The sequence below is a fragment of the Tetrao urogallus genome (genome assembly GCF_951394365.1).
Source record: "Tetrao urogallus genome assembly, chromosome: 12".
Classification (NCBI taxonomy): Eukaryota; Metazoa; Chordata; class Aves; order Galliformes; family Phasianidae; genus Tetrao; species Tetrao urogallus.
The window spans coordinates 1,940,814-1,960,994 of NC_136825.1; the positions used below are offsets into that span (position 1 = coordinate 1,940,814).

Here is a 20,181-nt window from a genome sequence, read left to right on the forward strand (position 1 = left end):
AGTTCTGTGATTCTGTGAAGCGATGATTGGAGATTCGTGATCCTTGAGGTCCCTTCCGATCCTTGCCGTTCCGTGATCGTGTGTGATTCTGCGATGAGACGCTGTGGGTGCAACGTTGTAAAGCGGAGCTGACCCCAGCTGGGTACGTGAGGTGACAGCAAGCGTGAATCAGCCTGACTGCTTGAAACGGACAAGAAATGCTTGCAGGGAGACGTCCCTTCAAGCAGGGAGGCGGTTGGGAAAGCAGCGCCGCCCTCAGCTCTCCCGCCCCTCGGGGCGCCATGGCGGCGGGCGGGGCCGTGCGGTGAGCGGCGGAGCTGCGCGATGCTCCCGCTGCTGCTCCTACGCCGGGCCGCGGCCGCTGCCTCGTGGCGGGGAAAGCGGCGCTGCAGCCTGGGCGCCTGCTGCTCGTATCGCCTGCGGAACGCCCGTGAGTGCCGCTGCGGGATGCGGGGCGGTGGGTTTGGAGATCTTTGTGGTGAGGGGAGGGACTTCCACGGAGAGCTTCTGCCCGGGGGGCTCAACCTGAGGCTGCTGGTATCGAGCAGAACCGTGCGGAGGAAGCTGCGGGGATGTGGGGAGGTGCTGGCAGAGCTACAAAGCGGAGCTGCCTTAAAATCCATTTAGAAAACAATCTTCTAACGATCAAGAGGGGCAGTTTCTTTGATGGGCGTTTTGCAAGTGCCTCTAGAGGAGCTTCCCCACAGCCGTGAGTCAGACTGCTGTGCTTCCCTGTGTAGCTGACTCACACAAGTGGAATTTTTTGGGTGCAGTCTTGTTTTTGTTTATTGTTGTGATGAACAATTTTACTTTCCTATGCACCTGCTAACTTCAATGATCCTTTGCAGGCAATATTTCAATTTGCCGTTCGTTGCCAGAAAGTGGTTAGTCTGTAATTAGTTCTGTAATTGTACATCAGAGCCAAACTTTCCCCTTTACCATCCAGTGCATCCGCTTTGGCAGAGCCCACTTACAATTCCCGGGGCAGTCGCCAGTCTCCTATCAACATCCAGTGGAGAGACAGCGTCTACGACCCCGTCCTGAAGCCTCTGAAGATCAGCTATGACCCAACAACTTGTCTTCACATCTGGAACAACGGGTATTCGTTCCTGGTGGAGTTTGATGATTCTGCTGATAAATCGAGTAAGCACAGCTGGGAATGTAAACAGCAAAGCTGTTTGTGAGGGTGGATGGTGATAGGACAAGGGAATGGTTTTAAACTGATACATGGGAGGTTTCGGTTGGGTATTAGGAGGAAGTTTTTCAGCCAGAGGGTGGTGAGGCACTGGAACAGGTTGCCCAAGGAGGCTGTGGATGCCCCATCCCTGCAGGCATTCAAGGCCAGGCTGGATGTGGCTCTGGGCAGCCTGGGCTGCTGGTTGGCGACCTGCACACAGCAGGGGGTTGGAACTGGATGAGCACTGTGGTTGTTTTCAACCCAGGCCATTATGTGTTTCTATGAAAGATCTACTTTGCATGCTGTGAAAAGCTCTTGTTGAATCACAGTGTAAATGTTGAAAAGGAGCATGTGGTGAATGCTTCATCTGAACACTGATTTTCAGTGGTGGGAATTGAAGTTACTAAAGTTATATCTGGGACTCACTGTTACCACTTCTGCCATTAACGCGACCATTGTACGCATATTCTCTGTTGTAGGGTGAGACTTCTTTTTGCTGCCAAAGCCTCAATGCCCTGCCTTTTCATTGGGTATCGTAATAGTACAGCTTTGCTTAAGTGGGTCAGTCTTCAGTCATATGTGCATGTATCTAATTACCTTTACATAAGGTTTTATCATTAAACTTTAATAACCTACTGCTTCTCTTTTGCAATGTAAACAGATATATTTAATGCATTTGAAGTAATCAGCGGCAAAGTTGCTTTCAGTTGGAAAGCATGCATACTGTGGTGGCAATGCTAAGTCACAACTTGAAGCAGTGATTGAGCACCTGGTAGGAAGGCAGGGCCAGCCTAGGGGAGCTCAGGTGCATGCAATGAACCTGAGTGATGGAAGGGCTGGAGCCAAGATCCAACCCTTCCCATTCCTCATTTAAGGGTTGGTAGTGGAGGTGAGGGTATCTCTCTAGAGATCTGTGCATGCCTGGGGCCTTCCAAGGCTAAGAAACTTCTTTCCTTTGTTTCTGCGTTTGTGGCTGTTGTGTTTGGGCTTATCCTCACCTGTTGCAGCCTAGGACTTTGCTACCTTGCTATTATTGCTGTGCTTCCCATGGTGTTATAGTGTTACATGTGCTTATCTCAATATGCTTTTAAAGAGTTAAATAATACTGAGCTGCTACTGCATGGAGCAGGTGTTTGTGTTCCTTTTGTTTTAGTCTAAGCAGGAGGCTGCATGCAGAATCCAATTAAGAATTCCAGCAGTTTGTTAGGATTGAGCACTCTGACCTGAGCAGCCAGGTTTTTTTTATGTGCTCAACAGAGTCAAGTGATTTAAAGTGATGAGACTGCTAACCAAATTACAGACTTCCTGTTGGTCATTCCTTCTGAAAATTCAGTTTACCAAAGTATATTGTTATTTGGAAAGGACATTTCATAAGGGTAGGTGAGCTGGTGGTGGTTGGGCAGGGATGTTGAGAAACATCTGATTCATGTCAGTTATTCAGCTTGTTCTGGAGAACACAAGAGGGACCCTGGGCAAATCTGAGCCTGGTGGATTCGAGGCATTAATCTTTGAGATGACTGCTTACTGTGAGAAATGCTGAAACTTCTTAAAGGATTTCACAGCATGCTTAGGGATTAAGCATTTCTGGTTGATATTTGGAAGGAGGCTGATAAACGGTGTGGGTTTTTTGTCTGGTTGTTTTTTACTGTTTACAGCTGTTCACCTAGGAAACGTTCTTGCCCTTGTTCATTTCAGGGCCTGTGGGTTGGTTTGTTTTTATTCTTTAGAGCTGTTCATCCAGGAAACATTTTTTTTCTTGTTCATTTCAGGGCTTTCCTATATGATAAATAAACCACCTGTTTTTACAGTACAGACTGCAATTTCATTAACGAGAAGAGAGCTTATGATGGAAACTCTCTAACAAGCTCATCAGTGATTTTAGCCTACTGATTTTAGCTGTGTTTTGCTTTTAATTTGTCTTTCGTTTACATAAAGGCAAGTATGAGATGGAAATAGTCAATTAAAGGGGTGCTGGCCTTTTTGAGGCTCAGTATTCACAGAGCATCACAGCTCTCAACGATCTCTTCTGTTTCATTTCCAAGACTGAAAGCTCGAGGTAGATCTTTGTGAGCTTTCTCACTGCCTTTCTGTGGATGACTGCCTTTTCGTCTTCATCATCTTGAATTAAAGTCAGTTAAAGGTGATGATGGCTATTGGAGGGTAGTATTTGGTGATGGAAGACCATAATGACCGACAAACAACATTCATGGGGTGTTGCTGTGTATGTGATCTGATTTCCAAGTGTCTGCATCTCTCACTTGACTTTCTATATACTGTTGTTGTTATTCATTTGTTTTCTTTCTGCCAGCTTATGTCTAACAGTAATAGTAGTCCAGAGAAGGAAGGTTTTGAGTAAATCTAGAAAACAACAACAAAAAAATTGAAATGGAACTTGCAGGCGTGCATCCAAGATAAGCAAAAAAAGCCCAACTCCTTGAGATGAGGCAAAAAAAAAAGCTTTGGCAAAAGATGAAGGCAGTGCTGCAGTGGGGTGTTTGCTTTTGAGCAGGGCAGGATGAAGTTTGTTTCCTGCCACTTTCTTCTGTCTGCTGGTTTTCTACACGTGTGCCTATTCCTAACTTGTGAGCAAACATCCAATCAAGAGTGATTATTCACATGAATGTAATTAGTTGTGGGTTTGCATCTTTGCATAGTCAGGAATGAATACAGAAGTGCTGCGTTGGCAGTGCAGGCCTTGCCTTCTTCCTTCTTCCCATCCCATTCCCCAGTTGTACTTCATCATGGTTTTCTTAATGATAGCCAGTTTGGTATTTATCCTAATTGCTCAGCAGCTGTGGATTAAGTTTAATGTCAATATGCATTGCTTGTTTTATCTCTTCTCTGCTTGTAATGAAAGAGCACTTAGTTAGAACTAAAAAACTGCTGATAAGCTTTCAGTCCCTCTCATTTCTTTTCTACTTGGCATTAAACTGATTAACTTCTTTCCTGAAGTAGTGTTGGGTTTTGTAGTTTATGTGGTGGCTTGCTGTGAAATCGAAGCATGCTGTACAGTAGAGAATGGGCAAAGAGGTTTCTACAGCAATGCATTTGTTATTAGCCCCCCTGGAAGTAATTATGAGCTCTAACTTTAAGCTGCCTTGATGTAATAACAAGCAGGAAGGCTTTGCAAGATATTCCTGGTTCAGTTAGTATGAAATGAATGAAAACCAGCGTACGCAGGAAACCAGGCCTCAAGTTTCCATTGATGTATTTACCAAATCAAGGATGGCTTTCTGATCTCAGGGCAGCAGGCTGAATGTTTACTCCTGCTTGAAAGTGCTTTGTGGCTCCCAGAAGCAGAGAGTTTCCCACAGGCAGTCTGCTTTTGCAGTCTGCTTTCGTGTGCTTGTGAAGCAGAAAGGAGTTGCATGAGGACTCTATTCAGCTTATCTTCAATTTGACACAGATTATTTGGACTGCAGGGGAAAAACTGTGATGTGTGAGGACAGTTTTGTCCTAACAGTGTGATTTGTAGAGGTAACCGAGGGATAAGGGGATGTTTCAGCAAGATACTTGATCCAAATGACTTTTCTTTGGGTGATTTTGTGCTGCTTGTCTGGACAATTCCAAACCATGCTTGTTAACGTCTTGCTTTGTTTTTTTCAGTCATTGTTGGAGGTCCCTTGGAAAACCAGTACAGATTGAAGCAGTTCCACTTCCACTGGGGAGCCATCAACGAATGGGGATCAGAACACACAGTTGACAGTAAATTCTACCCAGCAGAGGTATGAGGAAAAACCTGAACAGTGCAGATAACAGAGGCTGCATCTTGGGCTGTCTGTGTGAACTGTCAAGCTTCTGGAAAGAGCTGTATTTGTTTGTTTGTTTTTTTTTTTTTTAAAAAAGCAGCTTGTTTATGGGTAAGTTCATATTGACTGTATTTTCTGAAGGAGGATGTGGGATTGAAGTAAGCATTGGCCCCTGTCTGAAAGTTTTAGAGAGATTTTCTTCTCCCTGAATGCCCACAGAGGAAGCTGCAGACAAGCCAATGGTAGGCAGTGAAGAATCATTGCCATTCCAGCTCCGTCAGGAGGCAGTGGCACAAACCCCTTGCCTGTCCTCCTTTTAAAGGGGAAAAGGGATCATAAATAGGCTCTGTAACAGTCAGAGCAGGTGTCTGTAAAGGTAAAATACACAAACTCACTTCTGTTTGTCTTGAAAAAGTGCTGCACTCTTGAGCTGCAGTGACCTGAGTTCATGTGGGCTGTGGGATCTGTTGAGGGTGCAGTGGGTGCAGTACATCTCAGCTGCTGCTTAGTGCACCTCCAAATCTCCCAATCTTTAATGCTTTTAAAGCACCTTGTTTGTTATTACTACGCACTTAAAAACTGAATGTGTACCAAATATTGCTTTTTTTTCTCAATGTATAAAGAGAAACTGGAAGACTGTTTAGTTCTCTTGCATGTATCTGTGACTTGAGATCTGGCAGCACTCAGCTTGTATGCAGGAACTCACATGTGCGTGTGAGCCTGCAGTCCTGCCTAATGTTGCAAAGTTATTTCCAATTACTAACCTAAAGAAGCTTGTATGTTTCTTATTTCTGTGGAAGTGTAATGGTTATCGTGATTGCTTTATTTTCTGTTTTTAACTCTTATGAAATCACTAAAGTGGCAAAATTCCCCTGATTAGTTAAGTACTGAGGCAGCAAGTGAGTCAATAAGGAGGATGGGGCCAAGGGGGCGAAACAGATGAAGTTGCTCAGGGTGGGTGGTATAACAGCAGTAAACATAATTATATACCAGAAATGGAGTACTTCAAAGGGGATTTTTTTTTTTCCCCTAAGAAAACTTCTCTCCTACTACTGTGTTCATAATGATGTCAGTCAGCTTTGTGAGATGCTTGTTAGCAGCAAGGCTGTGACTGGGTGCTCAGACTGGGTAGGCTGGCTGTTATACACAAAACCCTTCAGGAGGATGCAAGTATTAGGCTGTAAGCAGCACTAAGGCAGCTTGTATTACATGCAGGATTAAGTTCCTTATCAGAATAACATCTTCCAACTGTGCTTTGGTTTTGTGGCCTCTGATTTCCATGGTAGTTCACTGCAGCATTGCAAATTGCAAAGAACCAAACGCAGTGAAGATGAGAAGTGAAGCTTCTTGCTGTCGTTGCTGTGTGTGTTGATGTCTCATTGATTCATGTTTCAGCTGCATTTAGTACATTGGAATGCTGTGGTGTACCCAACTTTTGAAGAAGCTGTGATGGAAGGTGATGGCTTGGCTGTAATTGGAGTCTTTTTAAAGGTACTTTGGTATAACAAGCTCTAATGGTTTAGTTTTATTTTGTAAAGCTCTTTTAGTGCAAAATATCTCTAGGTGGCTTTTTGTTTGTCTGAAAGCTGATAAGGTAGGTAGGTGGGATGTTGGCTTAATGTTTTCTCTTGGTCATCTTTTACAGCTAGGAGCACATCATGAAGGGCTGCAGACGTTGGTGGATGCCTTGCCAGCAATTAAACACAAGGTGAGTGTTTTTACATATCCCACCAGTTATCATTCAGCACAGCCAGCAGTCGTTCAACAGAAATAATGCTTTGGGCATGGGGAAGTTCTAATAAATGTTATGTGTCAGTCTGATGGGCACATAGAGTAAATTATTGACTACTGCAGATAAGATGCTGTATTTCAAGGAGGAGATTGTACACACTTCAAGCTTTCCAAATGATGAGGAAAAAGAAATGATGTTCTGGAGATTGTATCCCCTTGAAAGAGGGTAAAATACCTGTGCAGAAAATGAGTTTTTCATAATGACTGCTGTCTCACTTGCTGCAGTGTGTTGTTCCTTTCCATGCTCTTCTTGTGTCTGCTCAATAGCTGCTTCTGCCTCAAACCCACCTTAACGATCTTGGACAAGTTTGAGGTTTTCAATTACTACTTTATGTAGATTCCTACTAATACAGCACAATTTTACACCTGCAGTGTTTAATCTCATTGTGAAGATCTCTTTAAACATTGTCTTTTTTTTTTTTTTTTTTGCTCTCTCTCAAATTGCAAGCTTTAAAATGAGTTATTTCTGGGTTTTAGGACACTGTTATTGAGTTTGATGTCTTCGACCCCTCCTGCCTGTTACCTCCATGCCCTGATTACTGGACGTATGCAGGCTCTTTGACCACTCCCCCACTTACTGAATCAGTCACGTGGATTATTAAGAAGCAGCCAATAGAGGTTGATGAGAATCAGGTAAGTCTCTTGCTGATATTTAATACCACACGTCTGCCTGCCTGCCTGCTGCTGTGGAGGGAAAGAAGCACAGAAGCAGCTGCTCCACACCCGCTATTTTGTTTTGGGGTACCTGATCTTAACCACAGGTAGTGCTGGCAGGCTGAAGACCTCAACAGTAAGCAGTTCAAGGTGTGTGCCTTGTGGAGGCAGGCTCCCCGTATGGAGTTTCATCCTGATCTCTGGTAACAAAGCCTTGTGCTGGAAACCACACCCTGAAAACTTACAAGGTTGTTTACTAAAACACTGCATCATTTTTCTTTTTGCCATTCTGCTCTCCTTCGCATGACAGGGAGGGAGAAGAAGGGGCGGTTTTTGTGACACTCTGAACTCTGACCATTTGTGCGTATCCCTGATAGTGTGTCCACTTGCACGGAGGTCTTGCAGAAGCTGCAAGGGCTGTTCCTCCCCCTGGGCAGGCTCTGAGGGGGCAGGAGGAGTGGTGGCTCTGAGTCCTGGATTTTCTCCTTTGCCTCTGTAGACGTGTCTGCTCTCTACTTGGCTGTATTGTCCTTGAGGTTTTTTATTTTCAATTTCCTTTTAAAAGGACAGAGGTTTCTGCAGAGGTTGGTTCAGGTGGTTGGCAGTCTGCTGACCCCCAGCCCTGACTTATTTCATGCTCTTTGCTGCTTATTATTGCAGTACTTTGTTGTACAGTGTGATGTTGGTATGAAATAGATACAGGGAGAAGTGAAAAATGGTCAGGAGAGCTGATCAGAATTGGACAACATACTGATTCTTAATAGAACTTCTGCATGCAGCTAGACCATCTGGGAAGTCAAACTTGAGGCAGATATTAATGGTGAAGAATAGGCATGTACACAATATTTTAGTTCTGTAAGGGAGCAGAATGGGGAGAAAGCAAGGAAAAATGAATGCATACTTTTCTTGCAGTTCAAACTTCTATACATTTTGTTGGTTCCTCTCTCATTCTTTCACGGCACAGAAGATCTTAATTGCTTAGCATTGTTGTGCCCTTTGTGAGGACCAAACATCTGATCTGCTGCATGGCTTCAGTCTGCAGTTATAAACCATTGAGGACAAAAGCCATGTAGGTGGTTGCAGGTTGGGATTGCTTTTTTTTTTTCCTTGAGCATCAGTATAGGAATGTCTGTATAAGAAAACCAAACTCCAGGAAGGGGTTTGGAATTCCAGGAGCTAAACTGGCCATTTCTCATTCTCAGCTGGAGGCGTTTCGGATGCTGCTCTTTACTTCAGATGGTGAAGAAGAGAAGAGGATGGTGGACAACTTTCGCCCCCTTCAGCCATTAATGAACAGAACTGTCCGCTCGTCCTTCCAGAGCAGGCATCTCTTAGATATGGAAGCACAATACTTGGACCACGCTCAGCAGATCAGGCCGTAGATGACCTGTGGAATGTCAGTCCAGACTGTAGTAACTGGGTTTACCTTACTCTGTAATGATTCCTCCTTTTCTGCAGGATGTTTATGCCATGCAGTTTCACAGACAGCTAATTTCGGTTCTGAGAGTCAGCTGAGCTTCAGTAGAGAGGCTGTGTGTATTTTAATTTGTTTTTTAATACAAACTCTTAACAAATTGCTCACTTAAAAGCAGGGATCAGTGAGGAATTCTTTTGAAAGTTAAAGGCAAAGTAATGCAGGAGATCTTTTCTCTTTCTGCCTTCTGAATTGTTCTGTGCCTCTTCATAACTCCTCCAGTGATTTGCTTAAATTAATAATTGCAACATGTTAACAAGCAGGAGGTGTGAAGAAGTGAAGTCTGTTAAGGTCCTTTGTGGAACTTTTGGAGGTTTGAGGCTAGAACTGTCTTCTGCAGTCACACATGTAGAGGTGTTTTAACTTTGTCCTTTTTTAAAACAACAACCAATGGTGCATAGGATGATGAGGGGAAAAAAAAAAAGCATTGGCTGAGTGACCCATGTTTATAATGGATGTAATGTAAGTCTGCCTTATCTGTACTGCAAACCAGAAGACTTTGCAAAACCTTACAGGAAATGTCCACAAATCCCATTCTACAAATTCTGGCTTTGGTACTCATGGAATGGTAGATGAGTGTGGACAAAACACAGCAGGCAGATGCTTGATTTTTATTTCTTTTCAGCAGTTTGTAGAGCACCAGTGCAATCTTCCCAATGTTTTGTCTGAAGCTGAACTTCTGTTCTTGGGAGTTACCCACCCTCATGGTTACTGGGACCATGTTGTTCTATATAGCACCTTATGGTAACACAGACCAGTGGTGGTTGGAACTCAGTTGAGGACCAGGCAAAATTGTTTTAAGTTACCAGCTGTGGAGCTGTATACTGAAGTGATGGTCCAATTGCCACAAACAGTGCCTACCTCTGAAGTATGCTACTAGCCACAACTTTCTCTAGTGCACCTTTCTGAATGACTTTTTATGCTTTGCTGTGCTTAGCAGTGTGCTCGTGCACGAACTCACCTACAGAACCTGTGATCTCGTTTGTTCTGATGAGCAGTTCTGGTTGTGTGCTCATGAGACAGTCTTCATACAGTCATAGAATGGCTTGGGTTAGAAGGGACCTCAAGGATCATGAAGCTCTGACCCTCCTGCTGCTTGCAGGGCTGCCAACCTCCATATCTAACACTAGACCAGGCTGCCCAATTCTGATTGATTGTATTTCACGTATATTTTTAGAGGATGCATTTCTTGATCCTCTCCTGCCATTAAGCAGTCAGCAGTTGCTGGTGTCATTCAGGACTCATGATGCCAGGAGACCAGCTTGTCAGTGACGTATTCACATCTTTGGAATCAATACTTTCCCACTCCAAGTGTTCACTTTAGAAGCACTTTAACACTTTTCAGCATGACTCTAATGATTTCAAAGCGTTTGAATATTTTTCCTTAACCAATTAAATCCGTGCCTTTGCTTCCTCAGTATCTCTACCTCACACTTCTGTTGCATTTCAGCAGCTGTGCCTTTCTCCTCTCACGTGGCTGCTTAATATTAGGGTGACTACTCAGTAGATCTAAGAAAGTCTCCACTGGCTTCTGCTCCCTGTGTGTTGTATGTTCATCTTTATAGTATATTCCAAGTGGCAGTATGTATCTTCAGTTTCATTCTCTCCCAAGCCCTTACAGCTCAATTCAGTTATACCGTGTTTCTACTCTGCTGAGCCACTTCAGTAATGGCGTTGCCAGAGAATGGCAGGTTCTGAAAATAATTTTGAAAGGGGCATCTGCAAGTCTGGCAATAGGAAGAGATTCCTTTTACTTTGTACCTGAGTGCACTCAATCTTCATTGCTGAACTTGCTTTTGTTATTAGCAATTAGGAAAAACCCTGTAATACAGTCATTGTAATGCTGTCTTTGCTTTCAACAATGCAGGTGACTCAGTGGAACTAAGCTGGATAGAGGCAGCCTGCATCAACCAAAGTATTTAAAACTGCTGCCTTATAAATGTGGAAGTGGATGTGGCGAGAAGAACTGGAATAGGCTCTGTGAGATCGGGGAGAAGCCAACTGTTTGCTTTACTGATGGAGTAAAGTGTTAGGATAACAGAGGGAACAACTTGGCTTAATTTGGGTCAGTTTGAATTACCAGCTGAGAAGAGCAATGGGAAATTAACCTGCTTACCAGCAGCTTAATGTAGTATCTCTGAATTGTTATATAAGTTACTCTGGTTAGGAAATGTCATCTTGTGGTTATTAAAGTTCTTCAAAGCAACCAAACTCTTGCTGTCATAAGTGAATGGGTCTTTAGAAAAGCTTTATGCGATTGCTCAGATTGTTTTAGTTGCCTGCTTGCCCTCAGGTTTTGTGCACCTCTGATCCACCAAGCTTATTTCACCAACTAATGTCTCTTTCCTGGCATGTGCAAGTACAAGATACACATTTTGTTCTTAGGGGGTTACTGCGGTGTTCGTGTTTTATCTTCTACATCGAGTAGCATCTAAATATCCTGATGTAAAATCTATTTCAGTTTCAGTGCTGGGTTTCATATATGTATGTATGTATAAGGATATACATGTGTGTGTAAACAGGGTCAGAAGAGGAAAAAATGAACTGGAGTGTGCTAAAACAAGTAAGCTTTACAGGGATTTGCTGTTACAGTTGTGCTGCTTCCAGGATGCCTGCTACATTTCCATGTCAGTGTCTTAGCATCTCTGGTTCCAATGGGCAGTATTCCAGTTGCAGGGCAAGCTCTGGTTAAAATTAACAGGCTGGAAATGAAAGTGGGTCTGTTTGTTTGTTTGTTTTTAGGGTTTTTTGTTGTATTTTGCTGGGTTCTCAGCTAATTTAGTTCATGTCTGTAACGACTTTGCACAACTGAGTTAAACTGTATTTGGAAGGTGTCTGCATAGGAATCTTTAGGCTCTTTTGGAGGGTACAGTAGGGAAGGGTCAGAACAGACTTTTGTCCTTGAACCTGATTGCTTCTCAGTGAGCATCATTCAGTGTTAATTAACACTGTTCTGAGAGACATTCCTGTGGCAGTCAGCACTATGATTGAAATGTTGCAGTGGGACTCGTGTTGAGGATGGCTTCATGAAGTGAGGGTGGAAGTTCTCAAGTGCATATGGTAATATATGTTGTGCCTGATGGTAATTTACTGAAACATTGCCTTTGTGGACAACATACATAATGAGAAGTGCCTTTTGTACTCATAGCATACAGATGTGTCTTCTCAGTTTTGGTGTAAAGAAACTTCTAGTCACTGTATTTTTTTTTAGCTGTTAAACTAGTCTGCAACCATGCAATAAAAAAGCACAGCAACCCGTGTCTGTATTTCATTGTGCAGTTAAGCTCTCCACATTAGAAAGGAGATTCTCCGTCAAGAAAATAATTCCTCCTTCAGAATGACCCAGTTCATTATGAGTGGAATATGATCAGATGTCAGCCTTTGATGCTTCAGTGTGTGAAAGGCTCTGCTGGACTGTATTGTAATTGGAATGAAAGCACAATGAACTCTGTGTTGCAGCCGTGCTGATGGATGTCCAGTTATCTGCTCCATTGGGATAGATGCAGCATGCTGCCTGCAAGGAGATTCCAGGCTTGAAGTTCTGAGCTGCCTTGTTTCATATTTAGTGTTAAACTCAACCTAAAAACTGTCAGCTAAGTTCCTTTCTCTGTTTTCACTGTAATTAGTGTTGATAAAACTGAATAATTTGATGTGTGGTGCAGCTCTCGAGGAGTTTCACATGTAGTGATTTTGCAGTGCTTCTACTTCAAGGTGGTATGAATCTTATTGAACAATCAGGAAAAAAAAAGCTTTAATTTATTAAAATAAATTGCTTTTATCAATAACAATTGGCTAATAACTACACACGAATTCATCTAGTTGACCTGTAGTAGCCAGGCTGAGGGCCTGGGTATCACATAGATACGTTGTGCTAAGCTGAGATTATTCCCACTTCTTTTGGTGGGACAGTAGGAGACCATTTCTGGTTAAGGGATTTGAGCCCTATGAGTGGTTGCAGACCATACTGACCATTCTTTGGGGGCTGTCCAGAAAGGTAAGCCATTTCAGTGGGAAGAAAGGTTGAGAATAATACCAGCTCCAGCTCTACTGTTGCAGTTTGAGGATTCCAGAAGCTACCACCCATTCCACTTTGCCCAGCAGAGAAGCTTAGGAGGTCTTACTGTGTTCGTGTGTGTGTGTAGATAGATAGTATATATGTAGTACAGCTGAGCTGTTTGCTGAAGAAATTAATTTTTTTGGTTTATTTGGTTCCAGTGGGCTCTCTTACTTTGATCAAGGCAGCTGCAAGATGTGCATTAATTCCAACAAATGGCCAATTTACTTCTGATATTGGTAATTAATGTCTTGTTTGGTCTTGCTTTTCGATGTGAGAAAATTGAAGTGTCTGAATGTTAACGTGTGGAGAAGTGGCTGTGTAATCAAATTGCCTTCAGAGGTGCTGCAGAACAACTTGGGGGCCTGAAAAGTTGGTGGTCAGAGCTGATAATCACACGATAATCCCACCTGTGAAGTGCTTGGAGGACAGAAGGCACCCTGTGAACACACCTGAACGCTGCAACTGCAGAGCAGGTATTTTCCCAGCCCAAATGGACAAACAGCTGCAAAACAAACTCAGGTTAGTGGGCAATACAGCTGTCTGTGGGTGACTTCAGGTGGGGCAGTGGTGCTCAGCTGCTTCTTGAGCCCAGTGTTTCCAAATGGCAATGGTGTCGAAACTGAGCTTGAGATCTGCAAATTCTTAGTGGTCGTTCTGCTTAGAAGTTGCTTTTTAGACGATTTGGGTGTGGGGAGGGAAAGGTGATCGCATGCCTTTGAAAACTAGTGGGAATTGTTGCTTTCTTAGTACGGATGCTGAACTGAGCAAGGCAGTTTGAGGTCTGCGTGTTGCTGTGGCTCACAACCACTAGGTGTCACGTTCTGATAAGCTCTCCCAAAGCTGCTGGACGGAGCCCTGCGTTCCTCCACTGCCTCAAGGGAGTTCCAATGTCACTGTCCAGTGTGAGAGACCTGAAAATGTCACTCAAATGTTACAGCTTGCCCCCAAAACGCTGACTTGGCTTTTCTCGAAGGTATCTTCCAGAAACGCCCTGACTCACCCCAATGCCTGGAGCTGGTTGGACCTGCCTGGAGGAGCGTGGTTTGGGGAGGAAGGGCACTGAGCCTTGGTTTTGGAGCCTGGATGTGACTTCATGTGCGATGCTTGCTACCCTGCAGCTGGGACACTGCTCCTCCGAGGTACCACTTCCCACTCACAGTGAGGATGCTCACTGCCAGGTGTGGGCTCCTGGGTGCTAAACTGGTCTCCTATCCTGCAAAGACATGAATTTGTTACAGGATTGGCTCCTCTGGCTCTGTTGTGAAGTTGCCAAGAAAGTCTCCTTGGATGCAGATCCTGTGACTTTGCTGAGGCAGTGTGATGGAAACTGCTTGTTCTGCCTGCCTGCTTGCTAGGTTGGCAGGAACTGTTGTGAATTTATCTTTTCAGTGTAAGAAGTGAGGGCAGACTTCAGCAGTGCCTCTGCAGAAATGCAGGCAGCTGTGTTTGAGTCAAACATGGTATGTAGAAAAGCGCAGTGAGCACAGTTACAGAATGGCCAGGGTTGGAAGGGACCTCAGGGATCACGAATCTCCAACCCCCTGCCACATGCAGGGCCACCAACCTTCACATGTAATGCTAGACCAGGCTGCCCAGGGCCCCATCCACCCTGGCCTTGAACACCTCCAGGAACGGGGCATCCACAGCCTCTCTGGGCAGCTGTTCCAGCACCTCACCACTCTCTGTAAAGAACGGCCAGCACCCTGAGATCAGATGAGGCTGCGGGATTTGGGTGATGTGGGCTTTGCAGAATTGGTTCCCCCTCCTCCTCCGCCATGTTCTGCTGTGTAAGAACCCAGCCTGAGTCGGGTAACACGACTCCCCGCCTGGCCGGCGGCCTTGCGGTCTTCCAAGAGCCGGCGGCTGAACGGGGGCACCGCTTCGCCGGCTCGCTTTTCCCCACTGCCCACCTTAGGGGGGAGAGCGCGGAGCTCGGCGCTTTCCCGAGGCGGCACCGTGCGGGGCCGCAACCGATTCTCCTTCCTCCTCCTTCCTCCTCGTCCTCCCCCCGCCAGGAGCCCGGCCCCTCCGCGGGCATCTCCCCGCCTCACCGGGAGGCGCTCCCCGCACGCCGCCCACCGCCGACGGAACAAAAGGGGCGGCTGCATGGTGGCAGCCGAGCGCCCGGCTGCGCCCGCTCCGCTCCGCGCCCCGCCACGATGTCGGGCAGCGGCGGCGGCAGCAGCGCGGTGAAAAAGAGGAGCCCGGCGGGCTCGGCCTCCTCCATGGCGCAGGAGGAGGAGAAGCAGGCGATGGAGAAGATGCTGGAGGCGGCTGGAGGCGCTCAGGAGAACGGCTGCGCCCGCACGCCTTCTCCCACCGCCGCTCCCGCCGACGGTGAGGGGGTGGCCTTGCAGCGCTCCATCACGCTGATCAACGGCGTGGCCATCATCGTGGGGACCATCATCGGCTCCGGCATCTTCGTCACCCCCACCGGGGTGCTGCGGGAGGCCGGCTCGCCGGGGCTGTCGTTGGTGGTGTGGGCCGTCTGCGGGGCCTTCTCCATCGTGGGCGCTCTGTGCTACGCCGAGCTGGGCACCACCATCACCAAGTCCGGCGGGGACTATGCCTACATGCTGGAGGTGTACGGCTCCCTGCCCGCCTTCCTCAAGCTCTGGATAGAGCTGCTCATCATCCGACCCTCCTCGCAGTACATCGTAGCTCTGGTCTTCGCCACCTACCTGCTGAAGCCCATCTTCCCCACCTGCCCGGTGCCTGACGAGGCTGCCAAGCTGGTAGCCTGCCTCTGTGTCCGTAAGTAGCCCCGCGACCCCCGCATTCTCCCCTGTTCCTGCGGGCTCCCGCTGCCCCACGTGGCTCCTGCCTACCATCTTCTGCCTTCCCCAACCCGCCCATGCCGGGGGCTGCTCCCTTTTCTCCTTTGCCGTGCAGTGCGGGTTGATTTTTAATTGATTTTTTGGAACAATATGAGTAGAAGACCCCATCCCCGATAATCCAAGCGAAAAAATAAGTCCCTATCTGGCATTCGGGGCTGGGGAACCATTAGGATTGTCAGAACCGCAGCAGAGCAGCGTGCTGTAAATGCAACGTGTTTGTGCACTGCAGTGGGGTTTCTATGGCCCCACGGCAGGGCTGGGGACTGCCGTTCATGGGGCTCTGCTGGGCAGCCCTCTGTCTGTCACAGCTGATGTCCATCACGGGCAGCACCAGCAGCCGGTGCTGAATGCGGTGCTGCACTGCCCGGCTGTTTTCAGCACTGCTTTTAAGTCGTTTCTCTGCTCTTCTTTCGTGCTTGAGAAGTAGGCTTTGGGTTTGTAGTTTTTGGGTATTGGGGTGTTTGGTTGTTGTTGTTTTTTTGGCCGTGTTTTGGCTAGCAGATGTTATTTCTCATGACATTTGCCTCTCCAAGGAGTTCAGCATGCCATGATGCATTTTGGGCCATCAGTGTCTCTGCTATGGCAGATGCTGCTGTAGTCCTCTGCTTTTTGAGCTCTGGTGCTGTCAGTGCAGCCTCGTTTTTCTTTCCTCTGTGACTGCAAAGTCACCCCATCCAGACTCCCCATTTCATAAATACAGGAGAGTTTTCTGCCTTTCCTAGACCATCAGCATCCTGTTGTATTGACAGCTCCTGTGCCATTGTAAAGATGTGCATTCCCATAAGATACTGCCTTTTGGTGAGGGCTTTATAAAGCATTTATTTGGTGCCTGGAGTTCATGCTTTGTAGCTTTGGGGCTGTGGGGAAGGCTCTGCCACGCGAGGGGAGGCTGTCTTAGATTCTTCCACCTCTGGAGATTGCAGGCATTCACAAGTTGCAATCATTGTGGGGTGATAGGTTATCTGTAAATGTCTTCATACACAAACTGACCAAGTCTTTGATGCATATTTGGCATTCCTTGCTAGCAGATAAAATAAGAAACAGTCAGGGCAGCAGACTGTGCATTTCTGGGGGCAAGACTGAAACTTACTGACTGGATCAATTTTTCATCACATCAAGGCAACTGGGCAGATGTTTGGGCTTTCCTTCCAAGCCATTAACAAAATGGAATGTGTCTATTAACAAAAATATAGCCTCCCATCTAATAAAGATGCAGCAGGCTTAGAAAGCAGCTCTGCTGGTTGGTTCCTTGCACGTTGGGATAAAATCTGCTTTTATGTTTTTCTTGATCATATGCAACATTTTCTTCACTGACACAGAAGAAGGTGTGCATGCACTTGGGGTTCACCTGGTTTATTTGCTGAGAAGCCAACAGCGTTAGGGAGCTGATTGCATTGAGTTTCTTAGTGTTTCATGTCCAAGTTGTGCAGTGCAAGGCCATGCTGAGTTGATAAAATCTTTGTGTCTTTACCAATACCTGACTTTTCATCTGCAGGAGCTTTGCTGGAAGACTTGGGCTCAGGTGTTTCTGTTCCTGTTTTGCTGATCAGAAAATAGATACGGGGGGAAATTGCCCACGGCAAGATGTCTTCATCCATGGGATGGATTGCATCATGAATCTTGAGGCCAGGTCTCCCTCTTGCTTTTGCTTCTCTGATAAGTACTATCAGTGTCTGCAATATCCTTACACTAGCAATTAGTTTTCCTGCAGCAGAGTTTGTTCTTGAACCTTTACACTGAAAGAACAAGGGTAGAGTTGCTAGTCCTATAAATGTGCATCCTTTTCATGCATTTCTTCTTTAAAACTTTCTTCTCGCAACCCCTGGTTAGCATTCTGTTTGGGTTAAATCTCGGTCTCCGTTGCTTTGCAAGGTTAGTTCATTGTGCATCACCTTCAGCAAGTCAGATCTCTGTAACTTTGTTTTCTGGAGCTAGCTTTCCTACTGCCTGGTGCCAAAACCACATCATGAGATGGGAACAACAAACGAAGTAAATCTGGTCCGAGGGCTGAGTTACACAAAGCTTCGATGCACTTTCAAGGCACTTTGTTGTGGGGTTGTTCCAAACACCCACAGCCAGCGACTGTTTGTTTTTCCAGGAGCTCTGGGACAGGAGAGGTGACCCATTTGGGCATGTGCTCTACAGTGTGTGTTAGTGATAGAATGGTTTGGGATATCTCAAAGTGGGAAAGAGTGATTTGGGAAGGTACAAGGGAATTTGAGCCCTGCACAGTAGACTTGCTATGCAGCCAACACTCAATCTCCAGAAGAGCACCAGCTGTATTCTTTGCAAAGCTTGTGTCTGGACATAAAACGCAATTGAGTGTATGGTTTCTGTAAGAGGAGAATTACAAAGTAAATTGTTTTGACTGCACTGATTACTGGTGTTGAAGAGTTGAATGAGTTACAGTGGCAAATCCCCACCAACACCTGAAAAACAAATTGAATTCCTGGGCATTAAGGTGATGTGAATAAATCGCGGTCTTAAAAGAAAGAAAAAACAGTTGGAATAGGGAGCTTGGTTCCTCGTGAAGCACTGAAGAAAACAAAGTGGGTGGTAAGCAGATTTTAACTTCAAACGGATACTTTCTGCAATCAGGGTTGTAATCTGCAGTTGGTATGCAGGAGTTACTGCACAAGATGTTATGAACGCTCATTAAGGTTGCCAAACAAGTGCAAGAATCCACTAGAAGAAAGTCTTCCTGTAGAAAGATGGGTCAAGCTGTTCATCATTAATTTGGGTTGTTTTACATTCGTTGCACAACAGCTCGTGCTCTCTGGCTGTAAGAATCTGTGGGTGATGGGTTTCAGCCAGTAGGTTACTTGAGCAGCTTGTGGCCATATCGACTGCGTGTCATTTAGTGTGTGAGATGGGATGTCTGATGCTCCTAGGGCTGAGAAGTCATCAATGTTACCCCTTTTACAGAGGGTGGAGGAACGGTTACGAAGTCCTGACTTCTCATAGTTCATGGCATCTATGTTATAGTATCACTATCCTGATATTATTATATATATGAAATATATATATAATGTATGTAGGTAATGTATGTACTATTCTGACCAGCTAAGGAGCCTGCTTCATGTACTATCAGGTGTGCATGTAGTTAAATGAGGATCCATCATATTAATTTGGTGGTTCCTCTGGTAATAGTCTGGATATTGGTGTGAAACAGCATCCATCTGAATGCACATCTCTGCTATCTTCGTGGCTCAGATTTGTGTTTACAATTGGCTGCTGCTTGTGAAATTTCACAGATTGGAGCTGATGATTCTTAAGAAAAAAATTAAAATTTACAGGGCACAGCCTGGGATGCAGTCCAAAGATAACATGCATATTTTGTATTTCCAGCTGTTAATTTAAAGGTTTCCTACATCTGATAGGACTTCCAAGTGTCGTGCATTAAATTCTCTGTAGAGGAGGGAGATGGGATGATGGTACTTCCAGGCATGAGCTGGTTTCTGACTGGTGTTTCACATGTCCTAAGCTGTTCTTCCTGCATACATCCTCACACCCTGCCTGCCCTCCCACCCAAGTGCTGCATAACAGGTTATTCTATAATTCCCTTATTTCTTGGCAGTGTCATCTGCTCCCTGAAAGCTTGAGGAAGCAGCCAGTTGCATCTAATTTTACCCTTTGGTATCAAATGGCTGATTTGACTGTTAGCTTCTGAAACCCTCCATTGCTTGTCAATTATATATGCTAATCTGGCGCTAAGAGCCCAATATTGCTACAGCAGTATCTGCTCCTGCCAAGGCTATGATGTTTTAATCTTCTTTCCAAGTTCTTTAGACCTCCTTTGCTGCTTCTAAAGCATTATTTTGGACAGTGCCGCGAGCGTGGGATTCCAGGAACGTCTTCACACATTCATCTCTTCTGTTATGAACAACCTAAGAAGAATTAGGAGCAGTCTGTGCAGAGCTGAGTCGTGCCCATAGCACGTGCTGTGTGGAAGTGCCTGCCACTGCCCTGAGTGTGCTGTGAGTTACAGGAGGGGAATGGCATCAAATCCAGCAGTTGACGGGAGTGCATAAGTGTGTGCCTCGAATGCCTGCCAAATTACAGTCCATATTCAGTGGCTGCACGTGTTGCAGGCAGGATGTCTTTTATCTGGTGCTGATATCTTACTTCAGGTCTGTTTGGCCAGTTGTTTAGAGTGAAGCTGTGGGCAGATTTGGAGCTCATCAGGCAAGCAAAGCAAGCACAAAGTGCATCTTGCACTTGTCTGCTCAAGGTAGGTTCATTCTGCAGCATGGAATTAACCCAGCATGCTGAGCAGGTTGTGAAGCTTTGAAGGCTTCTTTTTTTCCTCTTCCAGAAAGGTGGATTAGGTAACTAAGCTGCGTCTGTAAATACGGACCTGTTTGATCAGGTTGGAAGGAAGGGGTCTTTGCAGAATCCCTGCTGTACGGCTAATGCTGCAAGGCAGAGATTGCTTTCTTAAA

At 45.6% G+C, this 20,181-nt stretch overlaps 2 protein-coding genes across 2 annotated transcripts in view; both read left to right on the top strand.

Annotated features, from left to right (window-relative positions):
- Positions 1-281: 281 nt before the first annotated feature.
- Positions 282-8,753, top strand: CA5A (carbonic anhydrase 5A; the record flags this gene model as incomplete). Its single annotated transcript, XM_079541486.1, is given in 9 exon segments — positions 282-304; positions 306-430; positions 947-979; positions 982-1,143; positions 4,784-4,902; positions 6,322-6,417; positions 6,572-6,634; positions 7,195-7,350; positions 8,574-8,753. Coding segments are annotated over 9 exon segments (957 nt in total).
- Positions 8,754-15,061: 6,308 nt separating this feature from the next.
- The window catches only part of SLC7A5 (solute carrier family 7 member 5), a gene marked incomplete at both ends in the record, with an annotated part of 30,343 nt that continues 25,223 nt past the window's right edge, over positions 15,062-20,181 (top strand). Inside the window, one exon of the mRNA XM_079541521.1 lies at positions 15,062-15,656. Within this exon, the coding sequence (XP_079397647.1) occupies positions 15,062-15,656 (595 nt within the window). The remainder of the gene's footprint in view (positions 15,657-20,181) is intronic.